Here is a 17,140-nt window from a genome sequence, read left to right as displayed (position 1 = left end):
ATTTACGACAGCGTAAGATAAACCGGCGCGTCCGCCTCTTTCTCTCGCGGGATACGCGCGCGGCATACCCACGTCATCTGTTTTGTAGCAGGAAGAGAATTAATTGCACTAAGGATGTTCGCAGTTCGCGAAGCGCTGCGAGCGGTATTGCAAAACGGGGCGCCCGTCCCGTACAAAGCTTCCCGGCCCCAGCCAAGTTTAACTATTTTGGGATAACGAAAGGCTCATTATATATTACAAGACTTCCTTCGTCTTGTTGCGGAGAGTTTGATAAGCATTGACTTAAGTTCCGCGTGCGAAGCGCGTCCCGACAAGGGTCCCCCTAACTCGGGCAATAAACTGAATTTCGCTGAGTTTCTATTGAATAATCATAAGTGTAATACTTTGCTCTTGCCGCGTAATCCAGCGTCTCACGCGTCTGAATATGCATGAATCCATTGCGAGTCGCGCAAGCAGGCTGCTACTTAAAATAATTTCGCGAAACACTTTGCACGATGCGGGATTGCTATTTTCATCGTTTTTCCGCGTATGCCTCTGAAACGACCGAATTTCATCCCGCGACGCAATTATGACCCATCAACTTTTCATTCTTTTACAAACTTTTTTTTTATAACACAACGGCGAAGATGTAATTCTTATATACGACTTATATACGACATAAAACAAACTTTATGTGTTATAATTTAGTGGTGTATGTGGTGTACGGACAAGATAAAAAATTTTTTATAGAGCTTTGTGTAATTTTATATATTTTATATATTGAAAATATCCGATTTCAGTATTGTAAATTGTATTGTAAATTTATAAATAGAATCGATATTTTTTTAACATATAAATATAATATAATGTATCCTTAATAAGAAATTATTAATTTTTTTACTCGCGATAATTGTTAATGAGCTTTTTTTTTCAAAAAATTTATTTTTTAGATATTTATTTCCTATTTTCATTATTAAAGTTAACTTACGAGAGAATAGGAATACAATTTGAATGATAATGAACAACTTAGGTAAACAACTTAGGTAAATAACTTAGAATTACACTCTTAAACATAGCGATTGCTTAGGGAGTGACTTAGGGAACGTTTGTACCTAGTACACAAATCTAGAGAGTATAGTTAGCGACTACTGAGTGCTCACTAAGCAATTGTACTTAGAGCGACCAATTCTTGATCAACCAATTTCGAGACATCAGCTTTAAAAAATCGGGACTTTTTTATTGATACATTAATTTTTAAAATTAATTGAATAAATTAAATACATGTGGATAAGTAAATAAAATATAATATTTTTTGTTAATTTAACATAATTAATAGAACATAACCTTTTTCATATAAATAATTATTAATCTAAAACTAAATTAATTAAGTTTAAAATTAGATCAAAGCACAATTCAACTCTTTTCCTTGCGAATTATTCTTTTTTCCTCACTATGTTACATGATAATTAACATTTTACCTTACATATAGCGTGATGTGGTGACATACATATGCATACTAATAAGGTCTTGTTCGTGTTTAAAAATTTAAAACAAATAAATGAAACTCGAAAATTTTAATGGAAATTTATTATATTAAAATTTCTACACACATTTACGTTACGTTAGTTAATAAATTTTAGTATGATCTATCATTATATTATTTATATATTCTAAATCGGGAAAAATAGCGTCTCGTTTAGGATTTTTTTAACTTTAGCGAAAACGATGCATTTTTAATATATGACGTTCCTGAGGCATAAGACTATGGCGGCTCGGCCGTCAAGTCTCAAGCGATAATGGAGGAATTGTTGCCTTCGAAATCGAGCTGAAAAGGGACACTAATTCCGAGCCCTGGTATAGAGGGATGGTTGGTCACTCTAGTTGCATTAGTAGATGCATCTAGTGACACCGCGCTGAGTAAACACAGAACGCTATTCGTCGTACGTAAATACAGAGCGCGCCATCCACTGCGAGCAAACATTTCTCAAGGTTGCCACCAGAAACGATCTGACTAGTACGAAATATTCAACAATCCGAGTAGAAATTGGAACTCACATGATGTATCTAATCATGACATAGAAAAGTTGTGTCTTACAGCGTTGCATTTCTGACTTAGTTAAAAAAAAACTAGACATATACTATACTATGTATAGTAGTTATGTAGTATATATAGTTATAATTTGATATCTCAGAAATTATTAATGATACAGAAAAATGTATGAAAGATGAAAATGAAACAATTGCAAGAGGACCGTATTTTGGTTGCACTGTTTTTTCTTTAGGTAGAGGCATTAAAAAAAAAAAAATATGAAGGTTTCTCTTGAAATCGTTTCACTTTCATGTGAATTATTTTTCTGTATCAATCATAATTTCTGAGATATCGAAAAGCGTTATGTGGGCCACCTTGTATATTATATTTATAAAAATTATATTAATCATTCAATATTATTCAATAATTAATAGAGAATAATTTTAATACCACTCGAAAGTGTCAAGTTTTTATATATCAATTTAATCTTGAGATCGTTTTATACAATTTAAAATTTGTAATGAAATTCGCGACAGAACAATTCAATATAATTGAACAATTATATTCAGTATAATTGTATAACATATGTATGTATGTATGTATGTATGTATGTATGTATGTATGTATGTATGTATATATGTATGTATGTATGTATGTATGTATGTATGTATGTATGTATGTATGTATGTATGTATGTATGTATGTATGTATGTATGTACGTACGTACGTACGTACGTACGTACGTACGTACACACACACACAAAATACAATTATAGTACATTTCATTAAATGTAATACGACTAAATTGATATCAATTTTTGATAAAAAATTTTTTGTAATGGATTTTTTTTTTATATAACTCATATTCTTAGTGTCTTTTTAAAAAGATAAATTTTTATAGATATTACATTCACGTGCAACGTATCGTATAGCATATTTATGGGAGATCAAATCAGAATTCATCTCATGGTCACTGTAAGACAAGAAAGGAAATGAAAAAGTAAAGATGATGGACGAGGCAACCTTGAATTGACGTTTAAAATAACTTTCGAAAGCTTTCTCTAGTTGTCTTAGTTTTTTCCGAATTTTCTTTGTTGATTTAGAAAGATTAAAAATATCGTATAACATTTTTGTTTTTGTTTTATTCTTAGTACAAATTTTAATTTTAATATTGATTTATGTAAAAGTTTTTTATTTGAATTAAATGTTTACATTAAAATATTTGACAATTAAACATTTTAATTTTAATTACAAAGAAATTATAAAAAAACTGTTATTTTTAAACTGTATCATTTTTTTCAAGCATATTTATTTGTATATATCAAATCCTATTTCAAGTTTTATTGTAAGCATTTTCTCTCATATATAGGAATTTGATAACTCAGTACAAAAGAGACATTATTTTCTTGTACCTTTAAACTGGCTGAACTCCTTTTAGTCATACTCTTGCGGGAAACGGTACTTTTTATACCGACGCATTTCATTAAGTCCCGTCCCGAGTCTTGTCTGCTGCGCGTTTGCACACCACGTTAGAGTATGCGTAGGTACATGACTAATTGCGAGCGGCATTAAAAGGGCAAAATTTACGTGTTCGCGAGACGAGCGAGCGCGATTACGGGGGAGCGCCGCGAGGATGACGACGACAACGCGACAACGCGGGCAACTCGTGAGAGGATCTCACGTTGCATACGTAAAGCCGGGGATCACACTATCTTCCCCTATGTTTCGCGACTTCTCGTTCTCGACCTGTTCTATTCGTAATCCCCCCCTGTCTTCCCTTATTTGCCCTCGAGGCTTCGGACGCAAACAGCGCAAGGATTACATGTTGTTTGCCATGAATTGAAGCCACCGTAAATTCCGCGGTTTGCTCCGCGAAGTCGGAGCAGACGCACTCCGCACGATGCGGCCCTCCAACGCCGAGCTACCATTCTCTCTCTCTCTGCACATCGATCTACCAAAAGTGGTCGTACGATCCAATAGAATTCTATACCGTATAGAGGACGGAAATATGCCGGAGGATTAATAGAAAATCGGCAAAATTCCAACGCACACGTGAAAATCTCCGCGGAGATGAGGCGTTTTCTCGTTTTTAGAAAAATGCCGCTTTTAAAAAAATCGCCCGTCCTTTTTGTGTACCCGTTCGAAACATTAAAGAGAACCCCGGCGACATCTCTCTCCCGTACCCGATCCCATACGGCAAGCGAAATTTTATTAATGGAACGCCAGGGTGTGCTTTTCTCGTGCGCAGCCCGGCGCAGGCATTTGTTGTCACGTATAGATCGCTGATGTTACGTAATATGTGCGCCATTAGCCGGCCATTTCTTTCTTTTATTCTCGCGAATGGAACGATTTCATTGTGCGAATACGGGTCGCGTTTCCGGGTAATTCCGGATAATGATCAAAGCTCTCGCATCTGCTAATAACTGCATTAGTACGTATGATAATTAAATGTGGATGTGTCGTGTCCGCGACAAGCTCATTGATATCAGCGCGCTTATATTTGAACATAATAATAAATTATTATTGTGAAAATTACCCATTTTGTTTTTTCTTAAAAATAAAACCGCGCGAATGATTACGAACAGCTCTCCTTAGAATTAAAAACTAACGAACTTTCCACGCGTTCGTTAAATGACACATAGTTTTTCTAGCAAAATATTTATGCAGTTATACACATGGTATGGTAATTATTCAGCAATTTAAAAATTATTCTCTATTATTTTCTACTAGTTTAACAGCTAAAATACTCGAAAATTTGCCAATTAGTTAATATAGCTGTTTAATATCTTGTAACTAAGTTGCTATTAACTTACAACTAAAAATTTGCGGTCTTGGTTATAAAGTGAAAAAACGGAGAGCAGCTGCTTTGGAATGGAAAAAAACGGTCTAGTGGCTGCGCTGACAAGAAAAAGGCGCGTCGTTCGTTTTCATTCTCCTCAAATACCAATGGCACGTTCTCACATGGCGTTCTCATTAGAAAACTCGTGAGCAGATCCGATCTTCATTAATGGAGGCGGCCACCTGCCTTTTCCATCGCGAAAATTTGTTTTTGTCCCGTTCTCCACCGAATCCTCGTCGGCGCCGAGAGTGCATTCCCGTCGGAGCTCCATTAAAATATCATTTGATTTTCCGAATGCTTTAGTTTCCCGACCGAAAGTACGAAAAGTCTTTACGTTTGTTTATTGATACGCTCACATCTTCCCTTCGACATCCGTAAAGTGAAATTTTTTTTCTCTTTCCCTTTCCGCTAATGCAAAAATGGAAAGCCAACGTCATTCGGAGCAAGATAAAGAGGAAAGAGAAAAATACTGTTTCAAGAAAAGTGGAAGAAGTGGAGAAGAGGCTTCGCTCTTATTTTCAATTTTATTCCGGCAATGACAGCTAGATTTGAATATGACAGCGTCGTAATGTGCATGCTCAATTACTCGCATTGTCCTCACGATCGATACCGCACACAATCGATATACAATGGGCGTTCTCGTTTGTTTGCCAACCTTTGTGGACACCCACAAAGCGGGACGCGACTACATGCTTGAAATTATCAGTGTAATCGACAGCATAGATCATTGCTACGTCTCTGGAGTAAACGAATGATAACAGAGCGCAATGGCATTTGGGCAATGTAAATCGTTGATCAGAGTTATCATCACATTCGCAGTAAAAAAAAAAACCATCGTTAGAAAAATGTATGGTTTTATCTTTTTATACAGGCTGCTTCACTTTTATCAGATGTATGGTGAAGCTGATGTATCATTCCCATGAATTCCGGATTTTTTACATTTGTTAAAATACAAAAAGGCGACATTTTGTTCAGTTCTGTTAATGCTAATTGTATAATATAATATTTGAATCATTATTAATGAACAATAAATATATTAGATATCATCACGATTAAAATTCTAGAGAAATTCTTTATCAAAATTTAATTTTATTTAAGATAAATTTTTTATAAAATATATATATATTCTGGATATATTCTGCGCCACGTGTTCAAAATTAATTTTAATGACTGAGCAATTACTGCACATTAAATGGAATTCATTTGAAGAGTAAAAAATTTATCTTTGTTTTAATTCGCGCGAGTACGAACGAGTATTTACGAAAAATTTATCATTAATTTATTATTCATTTATATCATATAAAATTTTTGTTCTTCTGAAAACGAACAGAAGTTGTTTGACGTTATAATAATTTAAAAATAAAATTTGGTCGTCAATTCTTTATTACACTTTTTATTGCATCGTCAGACAAGTATACTTTATAATTATCTTCTTTGGAACAAATCCACGTGAACATCATATTCTGATAATAATGTAATTAAAACTGTAAAAATTTCATTTCATGATTATTAAAATTCTTCACAATTTGACTTATTATTAGTGCCAACATTATCGAATTTAAAATATGAATTGTCGAGAAAAAAGAAACTTTGATTGTCGCAATGTCCAAAGAAATCGAGAGAATTCGTAACTGACATTTTATACGCAATTAGACAAAATATCGACATTTCGTACAGAAACTGTAAGAAAGTATTTTTGTTTGTACATTTTTTGGAAACGAAGCTCAAAGTGATGAGACCTGCGGAATTATTTTCGTTATGCGCACTCGGCGTGCCGTGCATCAAGTCGTTCGACGGCGCGATTCCTTTGTAATTTCAAGACGGACTGCACGCAACGCTATAATAAAGTATTCGTTCTCAGTTTACATCTCAGTGGTTTCTGTATCTCTGTGCTGCGCATCTCTTGCTAAGGCCTAAGTAAATACTTGACGAAGCTGCAAACCTCAATATTGCGCCGCCTTCTCGCTCCAGACGACTGTGCATACATCTGTCGAGCGAACCGAACGAACGAGCGAATTACAGTTGCCAGTTGGACCGACTCGTGCTCGGAATCTTATTCCTCGCGATGGAATCACCCCGGTCGATTTTATCAACCCTAAACCCCGCGTACCGTAATAAGACAGATCTCGATTTCGTCGCTGTCCGACTTTCCAACTTTTGTTTGCGATGATGATGCATCCGTATTTAAATTTACGTGCTTACATTTAAGAAGATACGCTATAATGAGAAGGTCCCTTTTTTAAATAAATGTCTTTAAAAGAATATAAATTAATACATCCGATGTATTAATTATCGACCGATAAATTTGTGATTTTAATTAATGTCATATTTTTACCCGATTTTCGCTATTTTATATATGGACGATTTTGTCTTTCTTGTTTTGCGAAAAATAAAAAAAAATAACTGTTTTAATTGTACGATTTAATTTTTGTTAGTGTAGATGTACGACGAATTATTACATCCGTAATTTCTTTTCTGAATTTTAATTTTCACTTCGTTTCGAGATAACTGAAGAAAATTTCCAACATCCAACAGTAAGCGTAACATAACATAAACATTGCGGATAATTACCGTGTCTGTCTCAGAGCGGCTAATTATCCGCTCACTAATTATCGGCTCGCTTCGAATACAGGTTTAACGCGTTTATTTAGCACGCTATAACGTACAGTGATCGTCTCTGCCACGGTAAACGAGGTTTCGTTAGGCAAGAGAGAACTCTCGTCGAAATGTTGTACCACGGCTCTTTGTGCTCATGGCGATTTTGCGGAATTAGTTACGAATTACCAAGCGAATTACAATGATGGTTTCCGCCTGTCTCTGGCAATCTCTGGTTGCGGCACGAGCAGACGAAATAGACAGCTCGATTTCTCGCTTGCGTACTTTCTAATTGTCCGCACGGCTGAGAGTGCAGCATCCAGGTAAAAAGTCAATCTTGCATCAATAATGCGTATCCCTTCTTCCGATTCATCATATCGAGATGACTGACAAGAAATCCGTCCTAATTGTCCGGAACTGATTTGGTTCTTTCTGAAATAAGTGTTGTTAAACAGAAAAAATTTAAGAGACACGTGTTTTTTATATTAGCTCAATTTAAGGGGTGAAACAATTCGTCGAAGCCGATGCTTGTATGTTTGATTCCAATCAATTATCGACGAAGCGCGCGGTGAGATATATAGAAAAATATTTTAAAACAAAAATTTTTATGACTTTTATGTATGTTATAACTGCATAATTAGATTTTTCAAAAATTTAATATTCTTCGAGATATCCTCATTTCCCACTATTTTTGTGAAATTTTTCAGCTTATTTCTCATAGATATGATTTTATAAAATAATTTTATGTATGGTTAAATGTGACTAAAATATCATTTGATTGAAATTTACCTTTAGAAGAAATTTAAATTTTCATAAAAATAATGAGGAATGAGAGTATTTTGAAAAAATTTTATAAAAATCTAAATACACTTATAAAGTATATAAAAAATTATAAAAATTTTGTCTAAAACATTTTTTTCTATATATCTCACCATGTTTAGTTAATAATTGATTGGGATTAAATATAAACGTTAGTTTTGAAGAGTTGTTTCATCTCTTAAATTTCAAATTGGGCCAATATAAAAAAATACGTGTCTCTTAGATTTTTAACAATGTATTTCAAGGAGAATCAAATTGGTTCCAGATAGTTGTGAGATCTTTTGTAAGTGAATAAATGAACGTGATTGATTTTATGTTTGATAAAAAAATTAAGTAAATTGTAAAGTAATCGTAAACTTATAATAAAATAAATAAAAAAAAGTGGAACAATTTTACAATTCTTTTTTTCAGGAAGAAGTGTTTAAGTAAAAATATTTAAATGTTGATGTAGCAGCCGCGTATTGTTAAAATGTTAATGATAAATTTGGAAAGTATAAATTGGAAAACATATTAATGTTATTAATCGGAATTCGTGATTTCATCATTATTCATAAAATATCTCTCTTTCACGGAAATGTTGGCCACATTCTTTCACTTTAATCATCGACAAATCATCATCATACAGTTGAATGAAAATCAGGTCAAAGGGGCAGATATCGTGCGCTGGGTTTAATATGAAATATTCATAAAATGCTTTTATATTGATGTATGATCTTCGCGCATGAGTGTAAATGATCACACATGTCACGGCGATCTCAAATGTGAATCAGATGGAGTGAGTAATGTAATCGTAATCGCCAGTCAATTCAATTCCTATCAGCTTTCTAAGAAACCTTAATCCATCAGTATGATTAGGGAAGAGCTAAACGGCAGAAAAAAAACAGGAATGATCGACGATAATGCACTCAGGAGTCGCTTTCTTACCGTGAGATATGAAAAAAGAAGATGGATGGCCGCTCGAATCTCTTACCGCTTTAACGCATCGTTAATTGCTAGCTTGAAATATCATTGTAGTCATCTCGTAGATCGAATATCAAGAGGGGAGATCCGTTGGAAAAACAGCTTTTCACAAGCTGTAAAAGCCAATTTTTCTACCGGTTCCGGCAAGTTGATCAAAATTCGTCATGTAGGCGCGAAGCGCCTGCCGTTTATTATATTTTTAAGGTAATCGGAGCCTGTCAAAGTGGCGAATCTGTCCAATTTTTTTTCAGTGAAATATTTTCAAAGGCTACGCAAAAAATGAGAGAAAAAAAGAGCACGTGTGTCACTTGGAACAAGCAAAACCGCGGAGTTCGTCACCAAAAATGCGAATTAATGTAACGCCTCGCTCCGTTCGTTTCCTGCCCCTTCCCTTTTTTTACGCTTTAACGGTATGTTTGGCGTCGCCATGTTCGGATTCCTGCATGAACGCTATTTTCGCTTTTGAGAGTCCCCGGAAAATTTCACAACGCTGCGCACGAAGAGCTCCGGGCTCGCAGAAATATTTCTCCCGGCGGAGTAATTTAGTTGTTACAGAATTTTTGTGCGGTAGATTCGCGTGTCGGTGATAAAAATATAAATTCGACCGGGCAAACGTGACCTTATGAAGAATTCTCATTATCCTATTTTGTTCTTCAATATCTCAAAATTATTATTGGCAAGTTTAAAGAAAAATTATATAAGAATTAATAATATTTTTGTCATTTTGAATTTTTAAGTAAATCTCAATAAATAGTCAAATCTTGAATATTTTTAATCATATTAAAATATTCTAGGTACTGTAGTACAATATAATATTCAGATTTTAAAATCGGATCCGAGTTATTTCAGATATACGGATAATAAAAGCATAACAATAACATTATTTGTTATATAATACATTTTTATATAATAAATTTATAATAAATTTATAATTATAAATTTCATATGATAAATTAGTATATAGTAAATTTATATTGGTATTAGTATTTATATGCGCAAAATTACAAATTTGGGAAGCTTGAAATATTTTAATTAAGAAAAGTCATTTGGATACCATTGTGTATTCCGAGCGTAAACGTGTTTTATATGAAAAATCTGATTAATATTGGTTATTTATTCGACATTATACGTAACATTATTTTTACTCAAATATATGTATATACATATACATAAAATTGATTTGGCAAAATAAAATGGTAAGATTACCTTTATGATATACAGGCATAATTTTCGAATTCAAGTACGGATGAAACTTCCGCCGAAACTTCGTATCCCGCGAGAAAGAGTCGTCACGATAAATCTCGCAAGATATACGGAATAACTTCTTATTGCCGGAACTCGGCGGACGTAAATCTCGTCCTCGCTGTTGTCGCTAATTCTGACTGCAGACCCGTCACATTTCGAATCGCGAAGCAATTTCCGAAAACCGACAAAACTCGGAGAACTTTTCTATCGTCTGCTTTTGTACTTTTGTGGAAGTTTGACTACTGAAGCCGATTTACCATTGTTATCATCGATATTATCGCCGACGGTTTATCTCTTATCATCGTGTGGTACCGCACGGTATGAGCGAGAGACATCGTTCCAATAAATTGATCAAATTGAAGAATCTGATCGAGATCGAGATCGTATGAGATCGGGCGATTACGATTATGTGACTCGCGGTAAATCTCTTTATGTTGCTAATCGCTGTAAAATCGATTATCCCGCTTTTAAGGCTTTCTTTCTCAAGCGGATTAATTTCGAAAGTCGAAACACGACGAGAATGCACAATCGCGCACAAAAGTTCGTACATAATATGTATTAGGGAAATTCTCGCATGGTAATTACTCTCTCGGCCCGCTGCCGCTTGCCTCTGCAAAAAGCCGTAATGGAGTTTCGACGTTCGTCGGCATTGTTTCACTATTTTGTAAGCCATCGAGAGCGCGAATCGTCTCTAACGGATTGCTTGATTTTACGGTACGCCGAAGGGTGAAAATGCAAGTTACAACAGATGCGAACGATTGCGTTCGCCTGTTTACAATCCCGGAAAACGCGTCTCTCTCTCTCTCTCTCTCTCTCTCTCTCTCTCTCTCTCTCTCTCTCTCTCTCCTCTCCCTCTCTCTCTCCCCCCCGTCATCTCTCTCTTTCTCTCTCTAATCGTCTCTAGAAGCTCTTTGAGACTCTTCGAAACTCCACTGAAATCGCAAATGCTCACTCGATCCCTCGCCTTCATCGTCGCTAATCATTCACGCAACTAATTAGTTCTTGCGCATTCGTCTTTAAGCGGATTTAATGCGGCGTGCATTGTAATCGGATCTTCGACATTGTTATTAATACGAATTTATATATATATATATATATATATATATATATATATATATTATACGTATAAAAATATAATTCACGATACGATAGAGTTTATCCAATTTTGAAAACTAAAAGATTCCTATTTTTGTTGTACGTAACTGACGGTTGTTCAATTCGTGTTTTTCATTACACTAATTTTATCTCACGTATGTATATATATAATTTGATATAAGATTGTCTATATCTATTTCTCTGTTATCGAAGATTTAAATTATTAAGTTAAATATTTTTAACTCGCTGTGCGAGTTCTTGCGAAATATCTTGAGTCGAATCGGATTGGAATCCGGTAAATTCTTGCGACATTATCGATTTTGCTTACCTCTCTTTTTCCCCTGTTTCTCAAATTCAAGCGATGCAGCCATGTTTGATAAATCGATTTTTATAGATATATAGATTTGTTTGGCTATGACAAACCAGATTTTTGCGTATCGCCCTCGAGAATTCAATTTGGTTTGTTGAAAAGGCAAATCGAAACTTTAAGGAGATTATTGGTCACCGATACACCACTTTTTTTAATCGGGAAACGAAATACGATTGAAAAAAAATTCGCTTGCCGAGTTAAAAGTTCATTTTTTATAGCATCAAAGAAATCGATTTATTTAAAATCCTACTTTTTATTTAAAAAGTAAAAAATTATATCCGGAAAATGAATCTGTCTATAAAAAGAGAAAGAGAGAGAGAGAGGAGAAAAAGAGAGAATTTAATATTTTATAACAAAAATTTAAATAAAACGGTTTTTGTATTTATCGAGTTCGAATATACAATGCCGCCGTTTAATTAATCTCTCTTTCGTAATCTTTAATTCCAGTTCTCGAGGCGAAAGAAGAAAGAAAGATTAGTAAAGAACTCGAAATTCCATTACGAAAATAAGAAGAGGAAGCGGACGGATAAAAATCGCAAAATGGACGAAAATCAACAGCGGGGACCGATATTGCGGTCGCTCAACAGTCAGCACGAATCCTTCGTCAGATTTATTAACACGACACCCCACGTTATTACTTTATACTGGATGGATTATCAGGGACAAGCAGTTAATTATGGCGATCTAGCAGCCGGAGGCTCTAGAGAAATGAACACGTTTCATACGCATCCATGGATTTTCATCAATAAAGAAACAGGCGTCAGGTATGTGTAAAGAGAATAATCATTGTCTTACCATTGATTATACCAACGATATCGGTCGCAATAAATCATGGGTAACTGCAATTTATCGTATAGCGTCAGTGGACAAAGATACGAAATCCACCATTTTCACCACGTAGCAAGCAAAAGTTTATATTTCCGCAATTTAAAATATTAGCCAAGAAATTGATACAATATTATCCACATTTTTATTTAACTTATTTTACACCTATATCTAATTGCTAATTGCAAAAATTATTTTGTCGATAAAATTTCAATTTTTCGTGAGTTAATTCCTTTGCATTTCCGACTAAACATTCGTTTATCCACAAATTATGACGTATTTTCTTTGTAAAAATATCAATTTAGAGTAGACGAATTAGTAATGATGAAACGAAACAGGTACATGGTGGATCAACGTGACGTTTACTTTCCCGCTCCGTGGTTTCTCAAGTACGAGGATAGGCCGAGAGATTTACCGCGACGAATCGAAAGGACCAATGTGTATATCAGACTGCCGATGTTCACTCTTCAAGAATTATCGTTGAGAGTAATCAAAAACTGTCTTACGTATGACTCGCACGCTTTTCTCCTCGACATTCCACGGAGCCTCCAGATAGAACTTTATTCGATGCTACCGAGGAAGCCCCGACATTCACGTGCTCTCTCGTAGCATGCTGTCACATTCACGCGATAATATAATAGTGCAATTAAAATAATAACAAAAATAAAAACTAGAACATTTGTAAATATAAAGGAAATATTTTACGGGTTTATATCATCTTTTTGTACAGATAAGAATAAGTCGTATGGCTTTTTTTATAAACACGCATATAGCTGTAACTCACATAATATATATAATTAATATCTTATTTAATATCATTATTATACACAAAATATATACAACTCGTAACAATATACTGTAGATCAATTAATATTTTATGTTCGATAAAACAGAATTATATATTTTTTTAATGAATTGCATTAAATAACTCTATGTCAATTTAATGGGATTAATTGGAATACATTAAAGTATTTAAATTTATAATTATGATTGTTGCAAAAATATTCCAAAGAAGAAGAATTGCGAAAAGGGTATTAAGTTTTAATAAAGATCTCTCTCTCTAATTTAAAATTTGTTTATATGCTGAAATATATCTTTCTTTTCTCATTTAAGAATATAATATATCTATTTTTATTTGGAATGAAAAAAATATTTTTGTCACTATTTTTTAATTACATTTTTATCATACTTCTATCTATTTATTTAAGTAATTTTTGAATCAGATTTTTGAATCAGATGTATTTTAAACTAGTAGTCAACTTTTTTTGTATTATTTTTAAATACGATTTAGAATAACGTGTAAGTTTTTCATAATTTTTTCATTATAAATAAGAATTATAAAAATAGGTGTAGTATATCCTTAAGAAATACTTTAAAGAACCGAGATTTGAGACTTTATGCAAACTTGCCATGTTCATCGTACACATTCATTTCAGGAATAAATAAGCGAATAAATTATTTTATTTTTATTTTGTATACTCAGAAGCATGAAAACTTTGTACAACTGAGAATATGAAAACTTTCGGCTATATATATAGTAATATATCCATATCATTGTTTAATGACAAATAAATTTTATAACAAATAAACAAAATTTTATAACAAATTTTCTTAATGTTCTGTCCATCTATACTAACGATTTCGATTAGATATGCCGCTCAGAAAGTTTCAGGAAAATCGTCGATAGTAATCCGAGCTCGTTTCCGCAATTTGTTAGCAGAGTTCCGAAGGTATTAACCGGCTCCTCTTCTGTGCCTCATCCTTTTCGCTCCTTTCACGTTCCTCTCGTTTTCCACGTGAGCTCGATAGATATTCCGAAAACTTTCCTTCGTTAATTAACAGTTAGCTAAGTGTCGAGCACGCTCAAAAGTGAAATGTATAAATGACGCGTCGCCGAAATGTAATTTTTATCAAATATGTTAAAACTATTGTAGTAAATATATACATCTACATATATATATATATATATATATATATATATCTACAATTGTACAAAATATAAGATATATATGTGTTACGCTTCTGCAAAATTGTACAGAAAATATATATTTTTACGTAATACCTAACTCTCAGTGATTTATATACCGAAACCTTTAGAAACTTTTACTTTAAGGAAATTCATACGTTTCACAAGAAGGAGAACTTCTCTTATATGAAATAGTCGCTGAAATGAAATTTAAAATTCGATGGCTGTTCCACGAGAGTGCACGAAATGCATTTTTACTGCGTCTTTCGTGCATTTTTATTATATATATATATGTATTTTTATTATATGTATAAAAAATGATAAAAAATCGTAGTTGAAGGAGAGACAGGGAGAGGGGCACGAAGAGGGCTGTCGGTAAGTCAATTTTCACCGTGGTTATTCGAATAGTCGGCAATCGATTAAACACGCGCTAAATGGATTCTGGTCACTTCCTCTTAATCCATCGTGACCCTAATGGGTTTTAAACCATCGCGAAATGTCATCGGACGACCCGTCTGCAGTCAGACTTATTGCCTATTTCGGATTAATATTCCAGCATAACGTAAAATTCCATGCTTTGATCAATCGAGGATATGTGAAGTTGACTTCTAATTGAAATCTCGTCGTCGATAGTGAAACCGAGAGAAAAAGAATTTTAGGTCTTGTGTGTAATGTGAATTTTCCGAGAATGCATCCTCGCAATGTTTACGAGACGCAACAAAGAAAATTGGAGAAAATGAGGAAGATCATGATCTAGGCGATCATTTCGTGTAAGAATTCAAAAGCAGAGAGAGAGAGAGAGAGAGAGAGAGAGAGAGAGAGAGAAGTGAGAGTTGTGAAATCAAGGCAAGCTGTGGGAACGATTAAAAATTCCTACCACCTATGTAGTATGACATATACAACTAGGTCGAGACATCTAATTGTAAATCTTGAACAAAGGGCTAATTAAATATGAACAATATGGAATATCATTAACAATTCCCAAGTCACTTGCTGCTCGAAGTTATCTTATCCAATTTATAAAAAAAAAAAAATCAGTTTTTCAAAACCACACGAATGCATCATTTTAATCTACGAGTTATATTGGAAATAATTGGCATATTTCTTCCTAACCATTACCTTTTGACGCACATAAAAGTTCTCTTCTTTTTTTGTATCGAAAATTCAATCGGTCGTTATTTATTTTTTTTTTTTTAATGTTCCGATGCTTAAAACTTTAAATATTTCTGCACGATTGCGAGAATCGGTCGTTTCCGAAACTTCTGGCGAGGCGATTTTATATCGGGACGTGCTCACACGTATCTCTCGTAAATTTCATTGGTCTTCATTGCGTACGGATTTACAGGTTGACCTATACGGCCATTCCCGTGGGATTTAGCGCGGTTAACTCGTCAGTTGATCACGATCGATCGCAACCGGCCAAACTCGAGCAAATAGGAATAGGTTATTTCCATGGAAAATTTGCTTGGCTATAAATTTAGCGATAGTTTAATTCTCTTAACAATAGACAACATTCAAATTTAGGACGCGAAGCGGACGTCTCAATGTGCGTGAACTCTGACATTTCGATAAATATCAGTAAGATAAGAATATACTTCTTTTCACGAACCTCTTTAAATTTTCATTAATAATTCACGCTTGCAACGAAAGACTTTGCCCGACTTGAATTACACCGTAATCGATCCGTGTTCGTCGTTCGTTTTAGGAAAAAAATGAAAAATGAGAACGTGTCGCGATCTCCGACGTCGTCTATTTTAAGCGTTGACGATGATGGCCGCTCTCTTTGTAGAAATCCACCTCGGGAACAACGATCCCGGCAGATCGCAAATGCACTTGGCAGATTCGTGGAGTTCATAACCGAAGTTTGTTGTTACGCGAACACTTCGACGTCGTCGCCCGGGTACCAACACACCTTTCTCCCTCTCCTCCTCCCCCTCCCTCCTCCCTCCCGCGTTCCCGGGGTTCGGGTTTAATACTGGTTTAATCATGACCGGGTCCGCGAAGTTCGTCGTCTGTGGTTTTTGGCTGGCGCATAATACGCCCCCGCGGAAGATCGTACAAACCGCACGGTTTCCCCGAGGTGCAACCATTTCGATTACAACTATGAAACTGCATCGCGTAACGGCGGAAACCGCCATGGCGATTGCCGCAATAGCCGCGCCCGCCGTTACACGCGCCGCGACATGCAAAATAGTTATGCTACGCGGGGGGGGGGGAGGGGGAGGAGCTCTCAATTTTTGAGAACCGATTGTCGGGACACGCGCATGCACGCGCACCGACGTCTATTTGCATTGCGAAAAGTTTTTTTATCCCAAACGAAAAACACGCGAAACACACGCGGCGCGCTGGTAATGGTAATGGTTTCGAACGCGGCAAATATTTCTGCCCTTCGAAATCGCGCGATATTCTCCTCTTTTA

General features: G+C 34.9%; 2 protein-coding genes across 3 annotated transcripts in view; both read left to right on the top strand.

Annotated features, from left to right (window-relative positions):
* PH4alphaEFB (prolyl 4-hydroxylase subunit alpha-1) overlaps positions 1–17,140 on the top strand; it is a 169,614-nt gene that overhangs the window by 32,160 nt on the left and 120,314 nt on the right. Inside the window, exon 1 of one of the 2 annotated variants that reach the window (XM_089075088.1) lies at positions 12,555–12,695. The exons of the other annotated variant lie outside the window; for it this stretch is intronic. The gene's annotated coding sequence lies outside the window, so the exon portion shown is untranslated. Of the gene's footprint in view, positions 1–12,554; positions 12,696–17,140 lie in introns of those variants that run through there. 2 annotated transcript variants of the gene reach the window in all.
* LOC105431774 (von Hippel-Lindau disease tumor suppressor-like) lies at positions 12,472–16,197 on the top strand. The gene is made up of 3 exons (XM_089075235.1): positions 12,472–12,695; positions 13,062–13,262; positions 16,068–16,197. The coding sequence occupies exons 1-3, from the start codon at positions 12,472–12,474 to the stop codon at positions 16,195–16,197; spliced, it is 555 nt and encodes a 184-aa protein (XP_088931361.1).

The sequence above is a fragment of the Pogonomyrmex barbatus genome, unplaced genomic scaffold (assembly GCF_055798465.1).
Source record: "Pogonomyrmex barbatus isolate J1 unplaced genomic scaffold, ASM5579846v1 scaffold18, whole genome shotgun sequence".
Classification (NCBI taxonomy): Eukaryota; Metazoa; Arthropoda; class Insecta; order Hymenoptera; family Formicidae; genus Pogonomyrmex; species Pogonomyrmex barbatus.
This window is presented reverse-complemented; position numbering and strand designations above follow the sequence as displayed.

Bases quoted from the DNA above. Each gene is read 5' to 3' on its own strand.
- LOC105431774 (XM_089075235.1), top strand. From the start codon at position 12,472: ATGGACGAAAATCAACAGCGGGGACCGATATTGCGGTCGCTCAACAGT. The intron at 12,696-13,061 runs GTATGTGTAAAG...ATATCAATTTAG, and splicing joins AATAAAGAAACAGGCGTCAG to AGTAGACGAATTAGTAATGA. The intron at 13,263-16,067 runs GTATGACTCGCA...ACGGATTTACAG, and splicing joins GTAATCAAAAACTGTCTTAC to GTTGACCTATACGGCCATTC.